Raw genomic sequence first — 27512 nt, 5'->3', positions numbered from 1 at the left:
GTGGTGATTGTGTGTGGGTGTGGGGGGCAGGGGTGTTCTTGGAGAAAAAATGCTCCCCTGTACAGGGTCCCTGGAGTCAAAAAGCTTGAGAACCCATGGTAGTACACCTGGTTCAAATTTAGGCACAATCCGGTGAATTTCCTTGGCGCATACTGTTTAGTAGGAACCGTGGAAGGAGCCAAAAAAGCCTTTTTTCACAATTGTAATGATCTTTGAGACAGAATTGGTTATACTCCCCCGTGAATCAGATCTCAAATGTTGTCACCATTTCATATCACATCCAGTGGATGATATCTGAAACATAGCACCAAGGCACATTTACTTAGTAAGTACAGCACAAGAGAATCAATCATGCTGCGGAGAGCTCTAATGGGGATGCACTGTTTAGATTAGGAAAGTAGGAAAATCTGAATCCGGCGTTTTACCTTGAACCCCCCAAGTGACTGCTGCCGGTTAGCCGCAGAGCCCATGCACTCAAGAGTAAATAGACTGTCTCCCACGGTTGATCCACCTGTAAATGATGTCATCGCCCAAACATTCCTCTCCTCCAAACATGTCACTTCCACTTGATTGAGCTACTTTCAAACTCTACGGCTCATTAAATAAACACACACGCAGTCCTTATAAGGAGCCACTGCTCAGTCTGATACAACCCCGGAGAGAAGCCAAAAAGGTCGAGTAACTTTTACTCAAAACCTTTGTATGTATTTCAAAGGCTATACTGTTCAGTTGGTAACTAAAGATCACTGCACATTAAATTTGTCCACCGCCAGATGAAAACCATTTAGTGACTGGAAGCGAAAGGCATTCCTCAACAGGGAGCTGGAAAGTATTAGGATCCACTGTGGAATAATCAAGCTCCAATGAGAGGACAATGTCGCTCACCCAGTTGCATTTAATCGCCTGGAAGCTTAGAGAAAAAAAAAAAAAAAGTCCAGGCGAGAAGGCGGAGCCATACCAAAGAGTCACCATCACAATTTTGGTTGCTCGCCTTGTGGCATCTGGAGCAGCAGCTGCTGCGCTTGCATTTGTGCTAACTTAAACCTGGTGTCAAAGTCCTCACCCTCGCCAACATGAGGCAAAATGTTCAACTCTGGTTTTCTTCAAAATCTTTGGGGGAAATTTGGAGAATGAGCATGAATGCTTGTGCAAAATATGAACATTGTTTTGTGAGAAAAATTGCTCCAAACGTTTCGATTTCATTTCGAATGGCGCCTTTTTTGGGACTTCATTTCATCAATTAGCTAAAACAAACAAATAAATAAAAGTGGTCTAGCATTTTACAATTAGAATGTTTACCTTACATTGTTATGTCTTCTTTGCCGACTACGACACTTTTATAATGATTCATTTGTTTCCATTGGCTTAGAAAATTGAGCAAATATGCTATTGGCTACCTGCCATAGACAGATAAGAGAAAGGGCAACAGAATAACAGATCAAAACTGCCATGTGCCAGATGTGCCACTACTTCCAACGAGTCTCTACTGACATGCTTTGGAAATGACGACGCAGCAGATCTTGGAGAAGAACTTTATGAACTCATAGAAATAAAACGTATGCACACTTGAACGATTCTCAAGACGGGTGACAGCCAAATGGTGACCTAAGTGTAACAGACACCGATGGGGGTTTTACCTCTCGTCTACCAGTTTTTCTTTCCAAACGGGCTCAAGGAAAAGTCCCTGGTATCCACCAGAGATGGCCCACAGCCGCCGTGTTAAGATTAGATAAGTTAAGTGAGCTTGCACTTCATTACTTGCAAACTAATGCAACTTTTCCACCGCACGGTAACAACTCAGCTTGGTTTGGGGTGGATTTTCCATCTCAAATAGTACAATGGGAAATTGTGTAAACCATGCCACGTTGAACGCATCAGTAAAGAGAACCTCGAACATACTATACAATGGAGGATGGCTTTTCAATATTTACTTCTCAGTATGTGGCTGTCTGACATAGGGAGACTAGTTTTATTTGAGAGGAAACCGCAAGTAGTATGAAAACAGACCGCTGCAACAAATCAGACAGTGGAGTAGAATACTGCAGCATCCAAAGGTAAGAAACCGGAACAGGGCAAGTTGACAATAGCGTGTGTATTTATTTCAGTCAATTCTACCCAAGAAAACAGTTTGCCGCAGCAAGTGGAGACTGCGGAGTAGAATACACAACAAGGTCAAGTCTCAATTGCATGTGTAATCATATGCAAATATTGCTACAGCAAAGTTGAGGGAGCTATCGGGGATGTGATTTTTCCGCTAATTCGCGGAATTCCGCTTTTTTTATCTCCCCCCAAAAAAAAAATCAGATTTTTTTTTATTTTTTGTATTTCATTGTGTATGCACATGACTCCGACAGATAACATCTTCTGCTATAACAAAGACATTTGTGGTATGCTCTAATATGAGTTACTTTTCATTTGGTCATGATACAATTATTTGTTCATGAAATTTGAACTCTTCAACATTATTTATGTGTTAACTTAGTAATCACATTAGTTAGATATGATGATATTCTCAGTGATAGTTTTTAAAAGCAAAGGCAGTCCAATGTTTTTGAATGTGACTGATTTTGAGTTGCCATTTTATATGGGATAGTTCAATATACATTGAAAATTTATGCTGTTGTTTTGTCTATTTCTGTGTCATGTGAGTGCATTGAAAGTACTTAAAAACACGGAAAACCCATGAGCTCCGGGCCCCTTGTCCCCCCACCAGGGCACTGCCCTGGACCTAGCTGGGTGCCAGCGGCCCCCAGACCCCCGGCTAAATTTTCAGATAATTTCACTTTGGTCAAATCACATCCCTGAGCTATGAAACAGCAAAAGTACGCTAATGCAAGCATGTGTATTTATTTTTGTAATTTCTAGCATTGAAAATGAGCCGCTGCAGCAAAGTGGAGAATACGGAGTATTTGTAGCATTGAGAGCTAAGAAACGGCGCAGAATTCGCTAACATTAGCATGGCCGTTTTTAGCTTTGTAATTTAGCAAAAGTGAGTCCATACTGAGTCGATGAGGTGAAGTGGAAAATGAGGTGCAATTCTTTGCTTTGATACAGCAAATTCCAGAAGTTCGGTCAATTTTTGAGGGGGAGTGGGGTTCTAAGTTCTGTCCATTTTTGAGGGGGAGTGGGGTTCTACTCTTGTTAATATATACAAGTCAAACTTAAAATGATATCTGGGAGGATTTGGGATTTCAAAGCTGCCTCACACAGTTCCAAAAAATTTTTTTAAAGGGATTTTTTTTCATTTACTTTAGATTCCTTTTAGTAGCATCATTATTAAATAAACATGTCAGGCCTGGCATCTGTTAAATAATTTCAAGTACAAGATTTGCAAAGCCACCGCCAAAAGGAAATCTCAACACTAAAAAAGCATTTTTGGTTTCTTTTAAAGTCTTTGTGCCTGTATGTGGTTTGGACAGTGGCCGTGCAGCCACGTTGCAGCTCTGCTAAATGCAGCAGGGACGAGAACAGGCTGAGGGACTAGACAAAGGGCACGGAGGACTCCAGATGTAAAATATTTTGGATAAAAAAAATCCCAACAATAATGATATTACATTTTAACAGGCAACACACATGCAATAAGTTAGGTCATGGATGTTTTTCATTATACGTGGTAAAAGTACAAGTAAGGCATTCATTTGCAGCGTTACTGAGCTCCCGGCTCGCCTTGCACACGTTCAAGTGCTGACTGATCCATTTCCACAACTGTTGTGTAGAATCCTTAGTACTTACCGTTTATGTTCATAGCAGGCAACACCACAGACATCTTCGGGCGACTTCCTTTATTGTGGCTGGTGGCAGGAAGTAGCAGATGATCCTGAGAACCAACATGAGAAGGTTATGGAAAGTATTCAACTAGTATTATCCTTTTATAAATTAGAGGCTTCTCATTTCAGGGTGCTGAAAAGATCCCTGTGGTCAATACTGTTCATTTCTTAGAAATGTCACAAACTGAGTCAAATTTCCACGCTGCAGCCTATAATCAAAATAGTCTTTGCAAAGCACTTTTTCTGTCCTTCATTCCCAAGAGACGAAAATGGCAAAGTGATTCATTTATGACATTAAGAGTACTCAAGAGATGGAGGTCAGAATTTAATGTTTACTGCGGCTGAGTGTAGTGTGTTCATGCAAACACACGGGCGAGTGTTTATCATCGCCACTAATTGCAGATTCATACGGTATGACACAATGTGTTTTATTGAGGTTACTATGAGATCAGTGAGAGCATTACTACAGGATACAAGGGTAGAGCGATGCCAATATTGTGTGCCAAACCACTTATACTTGTCAACAAGCCCAAATATCGGGACTAGAATACGAAATCAACATCAAACATAAAATTTGTGAAGGATAAATCCACTCTCACTAGTAGGCTTGGCTTTTAGTATAATTTATTATTTAGCGGGGCAAGCGGCGACAATTTTTCATTTCAAAACTATTTCCCATGGGAAATAATGTGAATCTGTTTTAAAGTCAGACCTTGGCCAGGATGAATCCTCAATTAGTGGTAAAGGCAACATTATTAAAGTGCTATACATGGAGGATGTCCCCCCCCCCCCCCAAAAATTACTTACCCTATGAATGGCCATTTAAAGAAAATGGCAAGATAATTGAATGGCATAAACAAAATAATTAATGGGGTAGTCAAAGAGTAACTTCTTTTTTTTTGCGAGGCCATCCTGACCATACACATATGGAAATTAATTATTGTTTTACTAGGGCATTAAAATACCCTAATAATTTATTATTGATGACAATATGGAGTTATACTGATCATCTTAACCATGTTAGCAAATTGGCAAAAGAGCTCCTGGTTGTAGCCATCATATTTCTCCCTGCCAAAGAAAAGCCAACATGCCTTGTCAAGTCAATCGTTAAGATACATGATTTTCAAAGTGTGGTATGACAGAAATAATCGCTGGTATGGAACATGTCAATTATATTCAAATGTCAAGGTCAATACATTTGCATTTAATTTCTAAGAACGGTTTGTTACATTTAGGCTTCTACTAAGTGTCTATTTTAATGTTGGTCATGAACTACTGAGCTCAAAATATATGCTGAAGTTTTACAAAATTTTCAGATATACAAGATGTTCCACAATGAAACAACAAACTTTTATGTTGTAATTCAATTTGGAAGACCAACAGGCGGTTCCAACTTTGGCGGCTCCAATGGCTTATATAACAAATAAGGTGTCATTTTGTTCAAAACTACCCTAATGTTCACACACCAATATAATGTGCTCACTGCTCGTGTATACTCTCATTTAGCCGGGTCATTTCTCTCTCAATGCAATGTCAATCATTTTTATTACTCTTAATTAATGGTGTTTTATATTGCCGTAATAGCTGTGAGCTGTTAAGAAGTAATCATTAGTGTTGCACGAACATGCAGTTTAAATAAAAGATTTACAGCATGACATGTTCGTGGCACAAGACTAAGCTGGAAGCCACGAATAAGAGATTTAAATGACCCAAATGAGCAGGTTCTTCACTGTGTAAGAAAATATGTACATTACTGCTCATTATCAAGGGACTTTCAGTTTCAGGCTCCATGACGACAGGTACGTTTGCCTTGGAACGTTATGGATAAGACCCTCAAGTGAGTGTTTCCACCACGTCACCCCAATACACCCTTAGCTGCAAGGTGCCATAACACAACAAGTATGAGTACTTCCATTTTCTTCTCGAGAGGTAAATTTTCCATCACCTCATCTCGTTTCACGCTCAAACGGAGGCCACAGGTGCTTGTTTATCTATAAAGGGCTTAACGTGATATAGGGTTCCACAGGAACGGGTCGGCGCAACATGAACAACGAGCTGAAAGTGCTGGGGAGGGGGGAAAAAAGGTATCAACTATCCACAAGACAAAAGTCAAAATTAATAATGATTGCCTTCAAATTCCAAATTCAATCCAGAACCTTGGCTAGTCTTGTAATCACAACATACGGAGTGTGGGGGGGAAAAAAGCCCCCCCATACTTTCAAATACGTAGATCCAGGAACCCAGGAAACAAAACACACACAAATAGAACTTTGCACGAGAACATATTTTTGAAAATGAAAGTGACCACAATGAGTAATAGAGCGGGCTGATTTAAACCATGCGGATTATTGCATTATAAATGTGCCGCGACAGATGCATCAGGTGTGCTCGGGCAAATGCTCCAATTTTACTTCATTGGTCTGAATATTAAAAAAGGTGTCTCAAAACAGTACACCACAAACTGCCTAATTATGTTGTCCTTTTTGACAACTCTTTCAATGTTAAAAATGTCAGTGTGAATGTAAGTGAACCAGGACTAATATGACATACACGATGTATCAATTCAGGCTTTGTTTACAGATCTTGGTGACAAAGAGTCTAAATCTTCGACCACTTGAGTTGAGACTCCCATTGAGCTACGACAGCAAGCTGCAAATGGACCAACTGAACGTGATAGAGACCACTAACCTTTTTTTTTGTAGGTTAGTAATATTTTTGTTTCAAAACATTAGATGCATAAAATTCAAATGAAAAACGACAACTAACGGAAACCTGTTGCATTTGCTTGGCACAATGTTACATCAGGGCCTCTATGAGTACCCTCTGGGAAGAGCAACATTAAAACCCAAGTGATCAAAGACCTTTTATTGAGAGTGATGTCCAGTATTAACCATGTCAGGCGAAAGAAAATAAAAAACAGACCTCTTGTCTCAACTGAGGTAAATAAGCCTAATGAAGAAAGGCAGAGGAGATGAAAAATGACATGTAGTCATGCATAAAACCATAAAACATGCATTTCATGATTGTAAATGGGCTGGGGGAAAAAAGGACTGGATAGGGGTAGTTAGTTACACCCTTGGGCGTGTGAACATTATCCTATCCGCCACTGTGGACTCGCATTAAATTTTCATGTTAAGGAACAGACCTATTACTCACTATTTATGATTCATTCGCTAGGCCCTATTTTCTTAGTCAGTGGACAGTTTACAGGAAAAGCCAAATTTAAAAAGTTTTTTTTCGGATAATCAGTGTCGAGCAGTGAAACTTTTATGGACTATTTTTTACATGACGAGTGTCAATATGTCAGATTCGGTTTTGTAAGGCTACACGTCTAAACTTACCCTGCGGAAAGACACGACGTAGAAGGTGTCGCCTCGCCGGTTCATCTCGGCAAAGAAGTCACTGTACGTGTGAGGGGGTCTGTCGTACACCTGCAGCTCACTGCCAGGGGTCCTTGGAAACAAAAATATGAGATCAGAAAGATGGCAATACTGTAGGCCTTTCCACATTATTCCATTCAATAGGACAGATGGCGGCATATACATTGAAAACAAAATGGAGACAAAAATACTAATAATGCAGCTGATTTCAATGTAGCTATAGAAAATAGTTGCTTTTGCCTAGTGCTTTGATGTCAATGACACCTGGGAACCGTTTTATTTCTGGGGGGGAAATTATAATGGTTCTCCTTCAAACCAAAGCATTTTGTTGACAGCTTGATGAGTTTCTCTACCTAAATTAGATTTGAGTCGACTTTGGAGTTTTCATTTGAAATGTTACCCAAATCTAAAAGGAAAAATGATCATCGAATTGCCTATATTACCTTTTTTTTTTTTTTAGATTTCATGCAAATCTATAAAGTCCTCTGCCTACAATATGAATCAGAAAGAGAACGAGAGAGAAGAAAAAAAACTCATACTTGACCCTAGACCGCTAGACCTGTTAAAATCGTTTCCCCTTCGTCCTTCATATTTCCTAGCCAAGGAGGGGAAAAAAACTATAGGGGGCCAACAAAACCTATTGACTCCATCTGTCTGATGTGAGTGCAGCTCAGCAGAAAAGGTTTTGAGAGCCAAAACTCTGAAGTCAAGTACTGGGGTCATCCTTTACAATCTGTGCTTCATTAAACTGTAAAAAAGCAAGAAGGGGGACAATTTCCAAAAAAGGAGATGAAATTTTACCTCCCATTAGGGTTCCATTTAAAGAGCCACTTAAGTCAAATGCTGTTATATGAACAGTTGCTTTATGTAATGGGTGTTGTGTCATGGAAAATGTGTATTTTTCAGGTGGATTTTTTTTTCTTCGTCTTCTAAGTTGTCCCCCCCCCCCCCCCCCCGCTCACCTCCCACTTAAGCCTTTTAAAGCTACCCATATTGTGTACCAGACAACATTTGTTAGCGTTAGCTGATAAATGCAACTTTAACACTGTTGAGCTATATTTACTGCAGTGACCTAAAAGCAAATTAAACTTCATTAACTGTAAGGGGAGCCTAGAACTGCTTCTATAAATTAAGCATACATTGCTGGTATAATAAAAATGAACCTTCTGAAAATAAATGACACAATTACTCACTTTCCTTTGGCAGTTTTTGTATATGGAACAGTCACAATTTGGGAGCTCTTGACATCCTTCTGTTCAGTTTTCTGTTGGAAAATTTAAAACATGGTCTCAGTATAGTACCACCCATTAACAACAATAACATTGGCCGGCTGTCAAAGTCAAACTTCCCGATTAAGTCTAATGGTTAGGGCGGCTGATTTTTAAGAAAACATGCCTAGCCTATTTTTTATTTATTTATTAGAACTTCAAAACTAATGAAGACACAACCAAATTCAGACAAGACCGTAAATTAACTATACAGGCGATAAAAAAACAAAAACAAAAAAAACATCTACATGTGTATTACATACCATACCAAAATTACAGTACCTGTGTAGTTAGTTAGAGCTACCCAGATGGACATTGAAAAAAGGACGGGGGGGTGGGGGGTTCGCAGAGAGGTGGGGGACTGTACTAATTCCACAGATCCCCTCTGAGTGTTGTATTTACTTTCTCATGGTTGCCGGATTAAATTCAGATCAAAAAGAAGGAATGAGAGGACAAAAATGACAGAGGTGTGCGCGGATGTAAAACTGTGGTGAAAAGAGAGTCTTTCCTTTGCAAACAAAGACCTTCATGATGATTGTGCTTACTTAGTTATAAGGTCAGAAATAATATCTAAAGATGTATACATGGCAAAAAAAAACAACTCAGAACGAGCTGATGGGACTTGCCAGAATGCTGCTGGAGGGTCTGAGGTGGCTGTTACTCATGCGCCTTGATTTGGTCAGCTGCAAGTCGTGCCGGTGGACCCACCCCCTCAACTTGTGGGCCAGCCTGTCGATCAAAGTCAGCACACATTTAAACACTTTTTTTCCTGAACTACAAAGCTATTTATTATCTATTGTGGGTGAGTAAAAACAGTAAGTCATGCTTGAAGAACTTTCATACTCACTCAATACACTTGGTGCGATTAACAGGCGGCAGGCATGGGGGCTGCTGCCTGAGGAAGTTAAGTTCCTTCACCACCATCAGGGCCTTGTCCTCAGCACTGCAGCGCCACAAACGGATGACAGGAGGCCAAGAGAACATTGATGAGAGCCGAAAACATGTTGAAAGGCTCGGAAATGTGCATGTGAGAATTTCACATTCGCTTTAATGATCTGTTGAAAATGTTCTTCTCATTAAGAACACGCTTTCAGTCCAAAGGGAGAGCCAACATGGCCGCCTGCCTTGCGTCTGCAAACACCCATGACGAGTGGGCAAAAGAAAAGCCAAAGACAGATAGACTTGGCTTCAATCTGGGCACAAGTGTGAATTTATTTTTATTTTTTTAATGCATTGATTAAATTCTAATGGAAGCCATGTGTAGTGACTGTAAGGCTTCTGTCAGTCAACACAGTTTGAGCATATGGCAATAGAAACATGGCTGATAAAAAGGTATGTATCCAACAATATGGGTTCGGTTGAATTTGTTCCGTGACCAAACTTATTCCGTCCCACTTTACTTGTACAGTGGAACTTCGATTTTTGTATGGCCTGGATTTAGGTATGATTCAGTTTGCATCAATTTATATATCCGCTTGGTTTTCGTATTTGAATAAAGTTGTGACTTTAATTTCCTGGAATCGATACACATTCATCCAAAGCGTATCATAAATTCGGAATAAAAGGTTAAACAGATGGCAAAACATATTCCACAAAGCAAGCTTTTGTTAACAACTCAAGGCAATAAGCCATCTGCGTAACAAATTCTGTCAAAAGACAGAAAAAAAAGGCATATTTCAGCACCCTGTCTCTGAGTCAGGCCACATATAGTGCTATTGTTCAAATAAAAGCTCGCAATGTTGAATACGCTTTGCCATCTGTTAAAACTAGGGATGGGGGAAGTCGTGGTATCGAGCTGATAAAATGATCGGGAATACGAATCCCTAATAGGACTCATTCAAATAGAAATGAGGAGAATATAAAATTGACATTAATTTCACGCAATTTTAAGGAAAATGCTATATTGGGATATATAGGCCTTTCTTTAAAATTATTTGTCATTGTTTTTGGGGGAAATGTTTTGTAACAAAAGTACTAGTGGTATCTGTACTTAGTACTCGTCGTACTGGTAACTGGGGAAAAATGTGGTTTTGAACATCGCTAGTTAAAACCTTACAACAGCATGTTCTGAGCGCAAGCAGGTAAGAAACCCATTAACATTCAAGACCTTATATCAAAAACAGTCTTCGATAAAGGTAAAAGTGATTTTAAATGTTCATTTATCCACCTCATTAGTCATTTATATTTATTTCACACTGTTTTGTATGTAAAGCTATAGTTGTTCACAGTTTATAGCTATTAAATGTATTTTTGTTAATATCTAAGTATGCTTTGGGTCTCTTATATTTTAAAAGTCAGAACGATGCAGTTAAAAAAATACAAAAACCAAAACAAAGTTTCCTGCTTTAGAAAGTTGCCACTGCCAAGTGACGCCAGACTAATTCCTGTACATTACCTTTTTAGGTTGACCACCTGGACTTACAAAAATGTAACCAGCTGGGTGATAAATATGGTTTCTATACAAGTCTTTTACAGCCACCAAATGACAAAATCAGAAGTTAATATGTGTCAACATATACTGTTAATATAACTTATGAAGGAAGGGAGTTGCTGTAATTGCTTGCACACTGCTTACGTGGCGTGTCTACACTTGGAGCCCACCGGCAAGGGCACTCGTTACCAAAACGTGGGCCACCAAAGAAATCCCCCTCAACCTTGGCCAACTCTCTCAAGGTCCTGGAAAAAGTTATGTTCGACAACATGCCAGACCACAGGGTCCTGATCATGACGCTTGCTGAGGGGCCCATATTAACCTTTCTGCGCACACAGCTTCCAATTTAGGCAGACCCCCAGATTAGGTTGCAATACCCCCCCACCACCCCCCAATCATCCTCTCTGCAAGCATTTGGCACTGTCACCGCCTTTTAAAAATGCTAATGTGTTCCTTCCTCCCTGCATTGGTTTAAAGAAAGCTGATACTACAGGTGACTGGCTTGTATTAACAAGTGACATAGTGCTCATGTATATCTGACAAAACACAGGCTGCCAATACTGTGGACTCTAACCACATTGCAAAACGTCATTTTCAGGTCATGGGGGGTGCAGGTAATGTACCAAATAAGAATGTCATTCGTGCAATTTACAAATGAAGACTTGATGGGCCTCGATTACTTTTAAAATAGAAAGAAAAATACATAAGCCCTTGGAAAAATAAGCTGTTACTAGTGATATAAAACTGGATGTCAAACATGGCCTGACCCCAATTTCCCACCTTGTTACTCAAAGCAAAGCTCAAGGGATATTTGAAGGCAGACGTTTGGATACAACTCAAAGAGCCCCTCGCGCTCGTGTTTACGCATGTCGTAATAAGCTGGTACCAGCCCAGCCCAGGCTCTAAGCGCAGGTGCATCCTGGGCCACGCCATGCTGGGGTGTCGAGCACGTTACCTGTCAGCCATCTCGACGCTGTCGTTTCCAGCAGGCTCGGGGCCCGCCACGGCATTGCTGTCTGTTTCCGAAGAGAAACCTAACAGGTGTCTGCTGTGCTGCACGTTCACAACCTCCAGCCCGGAATCAGAGTTGCCCTGGAGCTGACTGATGAAGGCAGACATGAGGGGAAAGAGAGAATGAGGAGAAATTAGGACACTTGGGATGATGGAAAGAAAAAGGAAATTCCAAGTGGCCCTCATCCTGTGCACAGAGGTTTTTTTTTTTTTTTTTTTTAGCCACAAAGTTCAACAGTGAACTCTGATCTAGTCTGTGCGATCCAAAGCACACTGAAGAGCCCAGGCGGTGTCCTTCAATGCTTTTACAACACCAGGTGGCATTTTCATTTTCCATTTCAAAAAGGAATTTGGCATGTCAAAAGTGGGCATGTTTTGTATTTCTTATTCTATAAAAACGCACCAACACAAGCAGGCACTGACACTCAAGTGAAGTCTCAGCTACAAAGCGCATCACAAAAGCAACAAAAGAACCACGTTTTTATATGTAAAAGCTCCCCAACTCAATCTTAGATCCAGCGCACATTCCGAACACAGTCAAGCTTATCAAAGTCAACAAATCCAACTCACATCCCTTGTGGAGGACGTCCTCCCTAGGAGAAAACAAACATTTTTATAACATGACATCAGAGAGTCTGTTGTTATACTTGGAATAAAAAAAAAAAATCCCAGCATTTGCAAACTGGGCCGAATTGAGCTCTTTTATATAACCTGTCTTAATTTGTCAGATGTGGTAATAGTGAATGCGGGGATGAAAAGGAATGGCCGCGTATGTATTTTACACCACTCGTTGAGCGTGACATGTTTTGTTCTAACGGTCACGCCGGGTAAATGTTTACATCCCATCAAACCTCACCAGGGTTGTTCTGAGGTTTATTCACCTATTAGTCACAAAGTCCTATAAACTCTGGAGAGAACATCAGAGAAATGATTGCAAAGATGACTAAATGAACATTTATTTTCTTCAGAGAACAGTCTTTACTCAAGGATGGACCACTAAATTCTTGCAGTTCATGGATTCATTGCAACACATTGTCTGCATCAACCGCGTTACTGTAATCACGGCAAAGTCTTTGCTAAACCTAAAGTTGGCCAGTGATTTGACAAACTGTCAACAGAGTGATACAAAAGGAACTAGTTTGTACTGTTTTCAATTAGCCTTTGGATAATGTCTAACATGACAGGCAGGAGTCCCACAGTGAATCATCGGGATTCCCATTTATTTCCTCTTGTGAGTCCACTGTAAATTTTGACATAGCAGTCATATTGCTTTTACAGTAACTGCCAACAATTTCTCTTAAAATAAAGACACCCACAAACGTCTACTCGAGTATTACCTTATGGGTCCGACGTTTAGCACGAGGAAGACCAGGACTGCCATGAGGCACACAGCTCGTCTCTTGGGAGTCGTTGCCTTTAGCACGGAATTCTGCAGGGGGGGAAGAAATAAAGAAATTTAATTCAAACGGCATGTCTAAGGCTAATTGTGTATGACGCCATTTTGTGCATACATTTGTGACTTTTTCCCAGTGTTGGAAAGTACTTGAGTACATTTTTTAGGTATCTGTACATTACTTGAAGATTTTCTGACGCCTTTTTCAGGGATGTGATTTGACCAAAGTGAAATTATCTGAAAATTTAGCCGGGGGTCTGTGGGCCGCTGGCACCCAGCTAGGTCCAGGGCAGCGCCCTGGTGGGGGGACAAGGGGAGCTCATGGGTTTTCCGTGTTTTTAAGTACTTTCAATGCACTCACATGACAAAGAAATAGACAAAACAACAGCATAAATTTTCAATGTATATTGAACTATCCCATATAAAATGGCAGTTTTAGTCAACTCAAAATCAGTCACATTAAAAAACATTGGACTGCCTTTGCTTTTAAAAACTATCACTGAGAATATCATCATATCTAACTAATGTGATTACTAAGTTAACACATAATGTTGAAGAGTACAAATTTCATGAACAAATAATTGTATCATGACCAAATGAAAAGTAACTCATATTAGAGCATACCACAAATGTCTTTGTTATAGCAGAAGATGTTATCTGTCGGAGTCATGTGCATACACAATGAACTACTAAAAAAAAAAAAAAAAAAAATCTGATTTTTTTTGGGGGGGAGATAAAAAAAAGCGGAATTCCGCGAATTAGCGGAAAAATCACATCCCTGCTTTTTATATTTACTCCCCAAACACAAATTACTTTCAATTCCTTTTTTTTGGGTCAAAACTGGCTAATGCCTAGTCTTGCCATCGCCTTGCTTTGGACATTAGCTCGGCGATATCTCGCCGCTCACCTCACTCCGCAGGCCTTCCAGTTGCCTCTTGAGGCTGCCGTTCTCGCTTTTGAGCACCACGTTCTCAGACAGCGCCATTTTCAGCCGCACTTCCAGTGACAGCAGATACTCTTTCTTCTTTTTCCGCGACAGGGATGCAGACTCGCGGTTCTTTATCATGCGTTGCTGCCTCTGGGAAAACTTTGACTGAGGCCAGAAAAGTGAGACGGACAGGAACAAGGGGTGGGAGAAGAAAAGAACAACACACACGATTATGACTCATGTCACAGGATTCATCACATCTGGATGCGTTTGGGGAGCACCTATCCAAACAAGACACATGGGGCGGCTGTGGTGTGAGAATGCAATTAATGCCCACACGAGCCACTTGCTGAGCTCTTTGCACTGGTGTGACATCATGTTTATACATGTTCTAAATACCGAAGCTTTTCATTGCTGTGATGAATGTCCCCAGTCTTACATATTATCCAAATAGAAAGCCACAATTTCGCAGTGCAGCTTATTTGTTGTGGCAGTATTTTCTGTATTACTGTAATGGAGGGAAAAAAAAAAGAAGAAACCAAAGTGTCCAGAGCAAACATCCTACTCATTCTAAACATTGAAGCAACTTTTGATCACAAATGTACAAATGTTGACAATTATTTGGACCAACCCAAAAAAGCATTCATGCCACGTTTCATCCCATTGTGTTAAATGTTCCATTACATTATTCATCTTCTGGCTGTTTGTGGTCAAAAAGTGTGACAAAAGAGGAGTGACAAGAGCAGAAAGCTGGAGTGAAAGACAGAAACCAGAGCGCCAGTAAAAAGAAACACGAGAGAGAAAAAATCAAATGAAGGAAAAAAGAGGCCAGGGTTGCATTCTTGTTTAGTACAAATGATGGCAAGTCTTAAATAGAAATTTTCGACACATCTGTCAGTGTGTTCACGACACCCCTGTACCTACTTCACACCCCAAAGACTCCTTAAGTGCACGCGAAAAGGCTTCTGTTGAAAAATATTTACTTCAAGATGTTTTGAGGGCTTGTGAGGAAGGACGTGTTTATGGAGCGTGTCATTCTTTTGAGAAATGATTTCCTATTAGAGACACACCAAATTCCTCTGATAAATGATTGAAGAAGTTTAGCTACATTTGAACATTCAGGGGGAAAAAATTGCTAAAAAGTTGGACTCAAATCAACTTCAAACAGCTACCTCGTGCTTTTTCTTTGTTTTTTTGTAAATGATAAGATTTCAGCATACCTCTCACCACTTCAGTGCGCATCACAAGATTAAATTATAACTTTTGTTTTTCCTGGGCGTGGCCACTTCAGAGTGCCTCGTTGTCTGCCATGAGTGCACGTTTCCCCAGAGAAAGGCGCAAGACAAATGTTTTTTTCTTTCTTTTTTTTAGTCTGACTTGATAGGGCCAGGATTTCAGGCTTGCGTGGCCATTTTCGAGCGCCTCGTTGTCGGCCATGAGTACATAACCAAGAGGGGATTTTTTTCCCGTGCTGCCGTGGTCGCTTTGGAAGGTTGCGACAGCCATCAGCAACTCAAGCAGATATGCTCAAACATGTAGTTATGTGTAGGCATGATAACGATGTTGGACAAAAACATCCATTGTTCTATATTGTAGCAGTGGTTTTTCATTGGCAATTGAAAATCACATGATTTGTCACGATTTTGTAGCCTAATTTTTTTTTTATACCTGGCAATATTTTTAGTCCTTAAAATTTGCCAAGATTGTTAACGACACTTCTCTAGTGTTGAATTTATAAGACATCTTCATTTCACAGGGAGATACATTAAGTAACCGTTATATTGATTGGCAACCCCCCCCCCCCCCCCTCCATCCTCATAACAGTGGCTACCCTTTTTTTTTCCCATAACGCTGGAATTCTCCAATACTTTCTCCTGTGTAAATATGTTGTGTGTCAAAAATTGTTTTGTGTTTGACCTAAGGCTTCCTTGATTGTTTTAACGATAATTCTTTCACACTGAAGTTATATAGTTAATCAAGAAATCCCAAAACATTATCTTTAGGGACTTTATTCATTTAGAGTCCTGCATTGCTGTATTTGAGATGGCATTTCACACAATGGCACCTTACTTAAAAACTTTATTAAAACTAGTCTACTAAACTACTACCACACTAAGACACACAAACACATTCCATGGGGTCTCTAAGATCTCTGGATGAATAGCCCTTGTGGTGATTAAGTTATTTGAATCCTCTTATTTGTGTTGCGTCTCCTGAGAAACTCCTCAAGTCTCCCAGCCTGGATCTGGGAGTCGTGCCACCAGAGCGAGCCTGGGAACGCCGCAACTACGCAGTTACCAGGGAGTGGAGCGCGGGGTGAACGTCACCTCGTCACCACAATGAGGCTGAGCAGGGCAAAAACAGCGGTTGCGTTTTTGCTGCTGAGAACTGGTTCCCGCGCTGCACCATGCAAACCATAGAAACACATCAAGTCTGCCCATGAGCGGATTACATGGCTCTAGCTGTCCTTTTAAAGGGCCGCAGAGGGGACCAGCTGCTACCAGCTGTCAGTCGGTCATGCAATTGTGCAGATGAAGTGCTACCTATGGAGGAAGTGTGTGATTAAACCATCATAAGTGGATGGGCCTCATTTAACAAGTTGACGCAAACTCTACGGTTTGTCATAAACAAGGATCATGGTGGCCTGGGTGCGCATGAAAGTAAGATGACTGTCAGCCTGCAGAACTGAAAAACAAAAACTATACAAAGACGTTACCTATTAGCCAATATTGTATGTATATCCTTTAATATTAGCTAAAATTAGCTTGCCCACACTCATCTTGCGCACCATGCAAATTACAAATGGATCAATTTTGTTCGAACTCTACTCAATCACCTTTTGCCCTTTGGCTACACTGCCTCTCAACCAAAATCTGGTCCAACTCGGCTCAATCTCACCGGTAACCCTATCTTGATTCCTTCATTGGAAAAGTATACAATTTTGGAGCTTCTTCTTACTTGGAGCCAGTCACAAGAAGGAGTCATGCCATGCCCCCAATGACAAAACTCTGCATCATCTATGCATTTTTCTTGCATCTGGGTGACTTTAGCAGTGACAATTGGTGCTGGCCTCTTCCAAGTTTTAAACACAATGCTATGCAAGATGGGAAGACGCATCCAATTTCCACACATTCTGGGCGAATTACGTCAAACAAAACATTGCTTTTATGTGGTTGCTTGCTTACCCCAAATTATGCTTCCTTTTGTGTAACTAACTCAGTAATGTTTGTCTTTCACTAACGCTTAAAAATACATCATTTTGCACTTGCAGTGCAAAAATTTCAAAAGCTTTCACAGTAACAGTTTAAAAAGGAGATGTATCCAAATGCAGCACACTAAAATGAACATCAATCAATCAATATTTACACCACCCAATAGACTGCTGGGGTCTCCTCTAAATCCCCTAATCCTGCCAATGGAAGATTTATGGAGGCTGTTTCATTCTGGAGCAGCCAAATCCCCCGGCTGTGCAGGAGCGGCATTACATATCAGGGACCCCAATCCCTGATGGCTGTTTACAGCTGTCGCAAGGCTTCATCCTGCACAACACCTGTCTGAAGCAAGTAATCGTTGGCAGCCGTTTAACACCCGGGATTATATAACCTAACTATAGGTCCCAATACAGTAACACACGTAGAGCAGATGCTAACACCTGGCACAGGCGGGCCATGTTTAACAGGCATGTGACGTTAGATGTGACCCGGCCCACATAGTACACCACTGTGCTGCATTTCACGGCTCAACCGATTCTCAACAAGAACGACGTGACCTACTTACAGGCTGTTTTAGTTGACCTTCACCATCTCTGGGTGCTCATTGTCAACAGTGATGAGTTTTTGTGATGCTTAAGATAAACAAAGCGGGGATCTGATCTAAAGGGGAAGTCAACCTATAACATTTCTTGACAAAAATATGTTATAATGATATCTCACTAGTCTTAAAACGACATCCTGATTAATATTATATTTGTGGCATATGAGTTATGCAGCAAAATTCTGCCGTTTTTATCCATCTCAGGGAGCGGCCATTTTGCCATGCTGTCGACTTAAGATGACATCACAGTTAGTTTCTCAGGGCTCAGGCAACGACCAATGCTCACAGGTTTTCTGAAGCTGAGCTGTGATTGGTTATCTGAGACCTGAGCAACTGTGATGTCATTTTCACTCAACAGCAAGTGGCAAAATGGCCGCCTTTTGATATTGATCAAAACTGCTGGATTTTACTGCTTAACTCAAAATTCCCAACGCAAAATTAACCAAAATACCTTATTTAGACTAGTGGGGGCTGCACAGAACATATTATTGTCAAGATTTTTTTGGGGGGGGGAGTGACTTCCCCTTTAACTAATTTGCTCCCAAAAACGTACAAATACGTTCTATTCTAAATGTTGTACGTTTTTATTTTATTTTATTTTTTAATGCCAGAGCATATAGAAGGCTTTGATAATCTAAATAGATTTGTGAATAATGAAGAAACTTAGCTGTATTCTAATGCTAATTGCTGCAAAACGGAAAGAGATAGAAATATACTTTTTTTTTCCCCTGATGAAAGAAGAGACTTTAATCTTTCTTTTGGTAGGTTTCATGTTTTTATAGCAATACAACACAATGTTCTGTGGGCCTTGCAAAATCCGTGAAAATCCAGTAAAACAGCCGGGAGTGAAGGGCATTGCTTCTGTGAAAATAGCTGGGAGTGAATGAGTTAAAGATGTCAAGTTCTAAAAACGGTGAATAGCGTAAAGGGTCTCGTCGAGGGACAGAACTGGTTCCTTATTGGGATATGAATTGCAATTCCACATGTCCAAAGGTAGACTGTGCGACCCACTTCAACAATCAAGCCGCCTCCGTTCAGATTTTGAACTACTTTAAACAAATAAAGTACCAGACCTATTTGAAACTTTGACTAGTTTACGTTCACAAATGGCTTCTAACCATTTTTTAATGATCTTTTTGATTTGGCCTATAATAAACCACTCAAAAACAACGTCTTTTCTCAAGTAATAATTTCTGAAATTCCATAACATTCATTACCCTAATGATTGTTTCTTCCGAATAACACACAAAGAGCTCTCTAGACAAGTGCTGAATGAAACAGTTTGGCAACATGTTAAACAGCAAACACAGCATGTGGAGACCCATCACCCAGCAAGAAAGGTGCAAAAAACAGAGCTGTGAGAACATTTCTCAAATCATCACAAAGGTCAGACGAGAGCGAGCCATTGCGAGCAGTGGCGCTGCCGTGGACCGCAGCCCGAAACAACACCGAGGCTCTGTGTAACAGAGGCAAACAATCCGGACAGGCAGAGCAAGATTTGTAGATGTAGTTTAAACAGAAACAATGAGGAGGATGTACATGTCACTGCACAGACGGAGCATATCGGAGAGTATGCAAAACGACAAAGGCCAGGAGACTCTAGACCGCAACACAGTAGTTCAGCAGGGCGTCATTAGTTGGAGCATCCTAACCGACACACGTTATCGTTAAGTGTTAAATGATAGATTCCAGATACGAATCATGACCAAAAGTTACTATATTAGTCCTTGGGTCACATAGAAGCCACATAAATTGCACTGTTTTTCTTTCTTTCTTTCCAATATTTTAAATATAATGCAGAGTACTGATTTTATTGCCAAATGAATGTGTATAAATCAATGGTTCCTACACTCATTATTGTGCTGTTTCGGGAATTTACGTCCTGGCTTAGAGTACGTGTGGGCAGCCTAGTGGACTTGTGGTTAGCACTTCTGCCTCACAGTTCTGAGGTTCATGCTTGAATCTCTGTTGCCTTTCTGCGTCAAGTTCACTTGTTCCCCCTGAGCTTGTGTAGGTTTTCTTTTTACGTGTACTCCAGCTTCCTCCTATACTCCAAAAACAACCATGGGTAGTTTAATTAAAGACCTTGAAGACTATTGTCCATAGGTGAGTGAATGTGAGTGATTGTTTGTCAAAGTCAGTTGGGATGGGCTCCAAATCACCCGTGACCTGAATGAGGACTAGCAGTCTGGAAAATGGATGGACAGAGATTGTCTGACTTCCAGTTGCTGACAGTTCTATGTTGGGGTCGAATGGGTGTGCCGTTATTTTCGCTGGCATTTAAGGCAGTTTTGATTGAACTCTTACCTAGCAACAAGTGGCAAATGTGACACTCTTATGTCAGGGACTGAGCATAGTATTTCCACTCCACCGCAGTAGAAACCATTAACTCACATCGTCATCCGAAGAAGGGCTTTGAAGCATGACCGCCGGTGGCGCGACGACAGGCCTGTCCTGGGCCAGGGCTGGCATGGCGACCATGTTGCCAGTAACAGCCTGGGGGGTGTTGATCTGTAGTAACTGGCTTGGTTGTGACAGCATGATGGGCTGGCCTAAACAAACACACCACGCAGGTTACAATGAAGTAAGAAGCTAACAAAGATGACACATTTGAGCCAACATCACCATATGTTGCCTTTTTGAGAGTTCACCATTTCATACAACAAGCTGTGTGCAGGTATATGATAATTCAAGCAGCAAGCCATAATCAGTGTTCTGTTATTAAATAGCCTGGGGCTGCAGATGGCACAGAACATCCCTCACCACTGGTGACCCCCATTAACCTCTCATCTTTTAACGGCCCTCACTATGTTTACAGGTGGAATAACGTCCACATTCCAAGTGGAGAGGTGTCTTGGTAAATGTGCATGTGTGGCCATGTTTGAAAAACGCAGGTTAGAAGATATGAGAAGAGGGTAAGCCAGCAATATCACAATAGAAAAGAAAGCACATTAAAACAGGAGGTAACACCACAGGGATTCTACTTCCAAGAATCATTCCCAGGGATTTTTAATACGAAACTGCCTGTCAGAGCTAGTCAAGTGTTAGCCACCTCAGCTAATTAGCGCGAGTGTCGTGCCAAACGCTTCAAAATTAGGGCGTTGAATATAAAAGCCTCAAGAGACCAGTTTTTTGTATTTGTAAGAAGCACATTACGGCCCAGGCCAGACTACAAAATGAAAACATTACTGTCATTTTTCTCCCATATGATTGATGCAAATGGCTTGATTCTGTGAATAATCAGGAGAACATGTTCAAACAAAGATCAGGCAACTTTAGACTTTGGTCTCGGGTGCAAAGCTTAAGATGTATCAGATTTGGCCATCTGTAGCCTCGGCTCTTACCAAGTGGACGGCGGAGGAGTCAAGTTCATATTAAAGGCAAGAAGGGTTCAGCAGGACGCCGTCCACTTGGATGAGAAGTATTTACATTGGCCGAGGTGTTAAAGATGTAACACATTATGGACCAGCTTGGTAAAGCAGGATGGGGAAAAGCATTGAAAAGGGAAGACCGATAGATAAGAAACTAGATAGGGTAGATACATAAACAGTATGCACCTCCTTCATAGAGACCCAAACCATCTATCAGTAACATGAAGGCATTATACACTGAGAAATGAAATGAAAGTTGACTAATAACTGATAAGTACAAGCGATTTATTTATTTTTGTCTGATTGTAATATACTTTAATCCATCCCTGGGCTCCGGGCTAACTTTCTTTATTGTTACTACTAAAGTTTGTAAAAATAAAATAAAATAAAAAAAGGTAAGAAGCGGACAGCCTAAAGTAGATGAAAAGTTGTCAAAGTAAAATGTCAACCTTGAAGGACAGTTTCCAGCCCTGAGATCATCCATCCATTTTATTTTATTTTTTATTTTTTTAGGGTTCCTAACCCTTTAATACCTTTGTCCTCATTAGGCTAGAGCTAGAATATACCCCAGCTGACTTGAGTGACGGAGGGGGTGCACCCTTGGAGTAGTCACCAGCCAATCACAAGGCATATTTAACAACCGTCAACATCTACTGAAAATGTTGTCTTCGATCAACCTAACAAGAATATTTAGCGATGTGTAATTCTTTTTTGTTTTATCACACATTTATTTATGGAATAGATGAATATTGTAAAATGCTTTTGAACAAATAAAACCTTCTAAAAAATTCTAGGATAAATTACAGTAATTTAGTTCATTTAACAATCTGTCTATATGAATATTTGATCATTTAATGTGGCACTTTTAAATGTTAGCCAACAGTACCCTCTGCTGGTTGTAAAACAACACTGCAACAGATGTGGCTTTCAGGCGATAAACACATTTGTCTGACGCCATCAAATGTAACCGCACAGTGTAGCAAGTCATCGCTCATACCCGGAGAGGGCGCTGGCTGGATGTTGATAGGAGCTGCTTTGACCACAGGCAGCATGGTGGTCTGCAGGGGGTGGAGGATGATTGTCTTGGGCTGCAGGGGAGCAGCTGCGTGAGCCAAGGGCACAGCTGCAATCACCGGTTTGGGCTGGATGGAAACTTTGGCGCTCATCTGAATGGGCCTGTTGCTCGACTGTGCTGATTTGGCTGTGTTGGGGTGCCAGGGAAGGAGATAAAAATACATGATTGGTATTATATATGCTGTGATTTTATACTGCTTTACTATCATTTTTGTTTATGTGGTTTAACCGTTATACCCACCCCACTAAAGGCAATCAGGAAGGAAAAACGCACAAATCAAACATTGTTTTCAAATTAAGTCACCACTGATATCTATCAGAACACAAAGAGCCAAATGCAACTAAATTGAGAGTTGTGGTGGTGGTGGTGGCCACCTCACCTCGTGCTGTCTGGCTGGTCCTCTTCGGCGCTTTCTTGGCCGGCGGCGTGATTTCAGAAATCCCACTGGAATAGGAGTACACGGACACTGGGGAGAGCTGCGACTGCGGAGACAAGGCCTCATCCTGCAGGGAGAATGTGCATTCAGTATATGGAAAGAAAGCATCCCGCACGTGTCATGTGTTTATAGTGACTTATTTGATCACTAAAATGTAACGAAGTGGTACTTTACAAGTGCCCCTTTTGAGTTCCAAGCCAAAAGCAGCCATAGAAAATAAATTACAGTAATGGCATTTCAATTTATTTCAATGGAGAAAATGTGTTTTATGTACAAGTTAATACACACCCTCAGCCGCTATTAACAGGAAAGCTACTTGACTTGATGATTAACTGGTCATGAGAAGATTATAATTAATAAAATGACAATGCATTTTTTTTTGCAAATCATAAAAAGACAAATGCCTTGGGCGAAAACGTTAAATTTGTGTTATAATGGGTTCATTGTAGCACAAAAATAGTGTCACTTTTATAGTGCAACATTTTTCATTACATTCAGAATATTAGTATTTTTTTTTTACTATATAAATTACAATTTTATCATTATTATCACTTTGTTGATTGTGACAAATCCACTCCCACCGTCTCATATCAAGGCATCCATTTTGACACGTTACAAAGAATGGTTCCTTCCTTGCCACTCTAAAATGACTACCAACTGTACGTCAATTTCCTCTAGAAATGTAAATAAAATAGACAAGGTCCTTTTTGCATCCTTGGAGCAGCTCCTTGTGACAGTGTGAACACATCTGCCCTTTAAATTATGCTAATTTGACAAAACCTGTCAACACTTTTTGTATTAAATGGAACAATAAGGAGGCAACATCCACAAGAGGGACCATAAATACGAAGTTGACAAGGTGTTTACAGCTTTTGCTAATAAAGTGTCTCGCAGGAGTGAAGCGTTTGTTGTATACAGTAGGTGTCTATCAGCCATGAGCATCTGTCCATGATTGGGTACCATCTGGGTTTGTGCACATATGTAAATCGGACAGAAGGTGGGGGGGGGAAGTGAGGGTCATAATTTTCATTGAAAATACAAGTCAAAAGGAGAAAACTAAGAAGGCGCTGGACTTACGTGTAAGGAGTACGGGGACGATGAATACGCAGCTGTTGGGGAGGGGATGGAGCTCAAGGTGTGAGCGGGTGACAGAGAGTGCACGCTCAACTCACCGTCTAGATGCACAAGGACAAAGACACACACAGGACATTGTGTTAACAAAGCGCGTGTGCAACCGGCATACTTCTTCGTTAGGCCTACTTTCTAACTAATTAGTTAAATGAGTCAACACCAAGCACCTACTTTTCTTGTATTTAAATCAACACAGTCCCATTAACATTAGGTCTTGTATGTTTCTTGCATGCTCTACCTGTGCTTGTGCCTGTGTAGCAGGCTTCAGTCCATGCAGGTATGGAAATATCAAAATCAAGGATTGGACCTCCGCATGTCTGAAATACAAAAAAAGACATGTTTCTTATTGCAATGCACTCCACTTGCATACATATTGTAGACTGAAATTGAGAGCAATGTTCAGCTTTGTCTGTTATGCAGCTGCATTATTCGCACTGAGGTCTTTTGAAACCTAAATTTGAAGATAAGCATTACTCACAAAGTCTGTGTTCCCAAGGACCTTGAGCAAATCGTCTGCGTCCGCCAGGCATTCAAGTTCATCCCACCGGGGTTCGAGATCATCAAAAAGACCGATGTCTGAAGAAAGAACAAAAAAGTAGAATTTAAGAGGTTGAACGACACAAAGAAATGTTTATATAACATATAGGCAGGCAATGTTTTGCATTTACTTATGTGGCGAAAATAGAACCACTTCATACTGTCATCAAAGATAATGGTAAATAGTACACAATAAATTCTGTGTTTTTACTGCACAGCACTGAATTTTTTCACTTGGATGAAAGTGATCAATGTGAGAAAACACTAGAGAAAAGTGAATCGTATTCAGCATGCGTCCCTCTCAGTGGGTTTTATTTTATTTGAGCTATAAATAAATAAATAATAAATTTCCCTGTGACACGAGATGGCACATTAATTTATGTTGGGGGGGGGGGGGCATATTAAAAGTATCAATTCATGGTTTTATGAATCGATATTGGGCTATGAAAAGGAATATCATTCGATACATCGATATATCTTTTTTAACCCAGCCCTAGTTCACATACCATAAAAACAGCTACATGGAAGCAGTTTGCATTTTCTGTTATCATAAAGTTTACATCACTTATACATCTGTGATTTTACTTCATTTACACATCTTAGTGATAATGTGACAATACAATACCCATAATTGTTATCATTTATGATGTAAATGTTCATATTGTTTCAACCTCCAAACATCGCATATGCAGTTGAGAATGTTAACGATGCAGAATGACATCCTATTACAAGTACCAGCATCAAAGTTTAATTGTTCATCAAAATCAAGACAGGTGTTAATTATTAAAATGTAAATTTAATATTGTTACTGCCACTGTAACATTGTGCATTTTCAACATAATTACTACTAGTAAAGGATTTTTTTTTTAAAGTACTCAAATTTGTTGCACGAAAATGGATATATTATTTGCTCCGCGCAAATGTACTGAACTTGTTGTATGTCCCACTTTGTGAGAATCACTGACGTATATAAAGGCAAGTACCTGCTGTATACATAAAGCCTACTTTATGAGCATATTTAACTTAGCACCCAGTGATTGCTTTTATGTGTGAAACGTATTATAATCAGTTTTTTTTTCTTTCGCTTTAGCTTTGAAAGTGTAAAATCATTTTTATTTTGTATTTAGTTACTAACAGTTTACGCGTCAAATATACTAATAGCGTTAAAGTGTAAAATCATTTTTTTATTTTGTATTTAGTTACTAACAGTTTACGCGTCAAATATACTAATAGCGTTAAACTTAATTACCACATAAATGTCAGTGAATTTGTCGCAGGATACTATCAATAACATTTGAATAACAATTTAAATACTCATTTTGTCATATAAAGTTCTATTCTGGAACGAGCTCGTTTGTTACTGCTTTTGAACATACTGTACAACCTATTACATCATAGCCGCATTTCCAGTTAGCTAATGCTAACTCGGGCTAACATGGTACGGTACACCACCGCTTTTATATTACATTAAAACTTATTAAATGCTATCACAAAGCACATGTTGATTTGTATATAGTTCGAGTGGTTAGTATGTGAGAATTAACAGTTCCGAAGAAGGTCGAGAAAAACTTACCCCACTCCCCTCCCTGGTCGATGGAGAAGCCCGTTTCCGAGTTCATCATGTAACTAGGTTGATGGCTATCGAAAACTAACGTTAAATTGGACGACTTTTCCATTCAAATTCATTAGTAAGTTTAATGTCAAAAGATTGCAACGCGGTGATATCAAATTGTGTACATCAACCGAAACCGACCGGAAGAAAAGTGTTACTCATGACGCAAAAATTACACGTCTGACTTTTAAAGAAATTACGGCATCCACGGAGGGACAAAAGGAGACAATCGGCTGGTCGCGCTGCTATGACGCGCGTTGACCACATGGCGGCGGGATTGCATTGGCAACTGAAAAACGACCGTGGTTAACGTGTTTCCTTCCGGATTTTACAATAACAAAATTTATGTTTTGGTTTTTGGTTTGTTTTATTGAACATATAAATCCAATACAAAATATAAAATAAAAGTAAAAGAAAGAAAATAACAATTTAAAAGGAAAATAATTACAACAGTAAAAACAGTATTGGTAAAGTCATCATTTAAATGTTCAAAGGGAGTAGGAAGAAGTACAAGGACTTATCTAGTCCTACCCTAATAACTTATATCATGATAATGTACAATAAGTTATCATATTTAGTAATATATCAGTAAAATAGAATAAAAGTGAATCAAATGAAGAAAAAAATGAATAATGTCAAACATTTTATAAGAAACAAAATGTTTACAACAAAATGGACTGAATGATATTATTTACTATTTACTTATCTCTTATCTCTACAGTATTTTGCTCATTTAAAAACACACACAATAATATCACTTTATTTAGGTACAAGGCAAATACTGGAATGGCTTCCAGAAACCGTAATGTTTTGTTAATAACAAATAGCAGTAAAAATAGTCCGTAATAATTTATTGTTGTAGTTTTTAGGGGTGACGGGCAACATATATTGCCGTGAAACCTTCAAGCAACTTTTAAATTACTTTTAAATTGGGTTGTGTGCCTGATGTTGCAAACAATGCAGCCCAATAGACATTTCCAGCTGAAAATATCTCCAGGATGAACTAATGCGACAAAATGTATAGTTCAGTTTTATAATTACAATAATCCCTGTCCTCTGCAGCAGTAATATCGTATTACTATTGTGCTCCTGCACATCTGGACTCATTCTGACCCATACATAATCTGTCTGGCAAAAAAAATGGTTCACAGTGAATTTCCAGACTCATTTGGCATTACTTTATAAAGGCATTCAGGTATTTTACTAAACTGTCATTTTCAATTCTTGGTCACACGAGCCATTGAGGACACGGTAGTGGGATGAGAGGTGGGATTTAGTGCCACATGACCTGGAGACAAGGAAGCGCTTGATGTGCCTGATAAACAGGATCATGTAAACTACCCTGTTACCCTGATGCTC

The 27512-nt window shown here is 39.9% G+C and overlaps 1 protein-coding gene across 1 annotated transcript in view; it reads right to left on the bottom strand.

Annotated features, from left to right (window-relative positions):
- Window positions 1-26321, bottom strand: part of atf6 (activating transcription factor 6) — a 31416-nt gene extending 5095 nt beyond the window's left edge. The window contains exons 1-15 of the mRNA XM_077583743.1: window positions 26115-26321; window positions 24483-24580; window positions 24243-24321; window positions 23951-24048; window positions 22817-22940; window positions 22360-22563; window positions 20386-20543; window positions 14158-14343; window positions 13195-13286; window positions 11802-11948; window positions 9263-9358; window positions 9042-9144; window positions 8341-8411; window positions 7109-7220; window positions 3733-3817 (exon numbers count right to left, since the gene is read on the bottom strand). Of these exons, the coding sequence (XP_077439869.1) occupies window positions 3733-3817; window positions 7109-7220; window positions 8341-8411; window positions 9042-9144; window positions 9263-9358; window positions 11802-11948; window positions 13195-13286; window positions 14158-14343; window positions 20386-20543; window positions 22360-22563; window positions 22817-22940; window positions 23951-24048; window positions 24243-24321; window positions 24483-24580; window positions 26115-26217 (1756 nt within the window). The 5' untranslated portion in view covers window positions 26218-26321. The remainder of the gene's footprint in view (window positions 1-3732; window positions 3818-7108; window positions 7221-8340; window positions 8412-9041; window positions 9145-9262; window positions 9359-11801; window positions 11949-13194; window positions 13287-14157; window positions 14344-20385; window positions 20544-22359; window positions 22564-22816; window positions 22941-23950; window positions 24049-24242; window positions 24322-24482; window positions 24581-26114) is intronic.
- Between the last annotated feature and the right edge of the window lie 1191 nt (window positions 26322-27512).

This window comes from Vanacampus margaritifer, chromosome 13, assembly GCF_051991255.1.
Source record: "Vanacampus margaritifer isolate UIUO_Vmar chromosome 13, RoL_Vmar_1.0, whole genome shotgun sequence".
Taxonomy (NCBI): domain Eukaryota; kingdom Metazoa; phylum Chordata; class Actinopteri; order Syngnathiformes; family Syngnathidae; genus Vanacampus; species Vanacampus margaritifer.
This window is presented reverse-complemented; position numbering and strand designations above follow the sequence as displayed.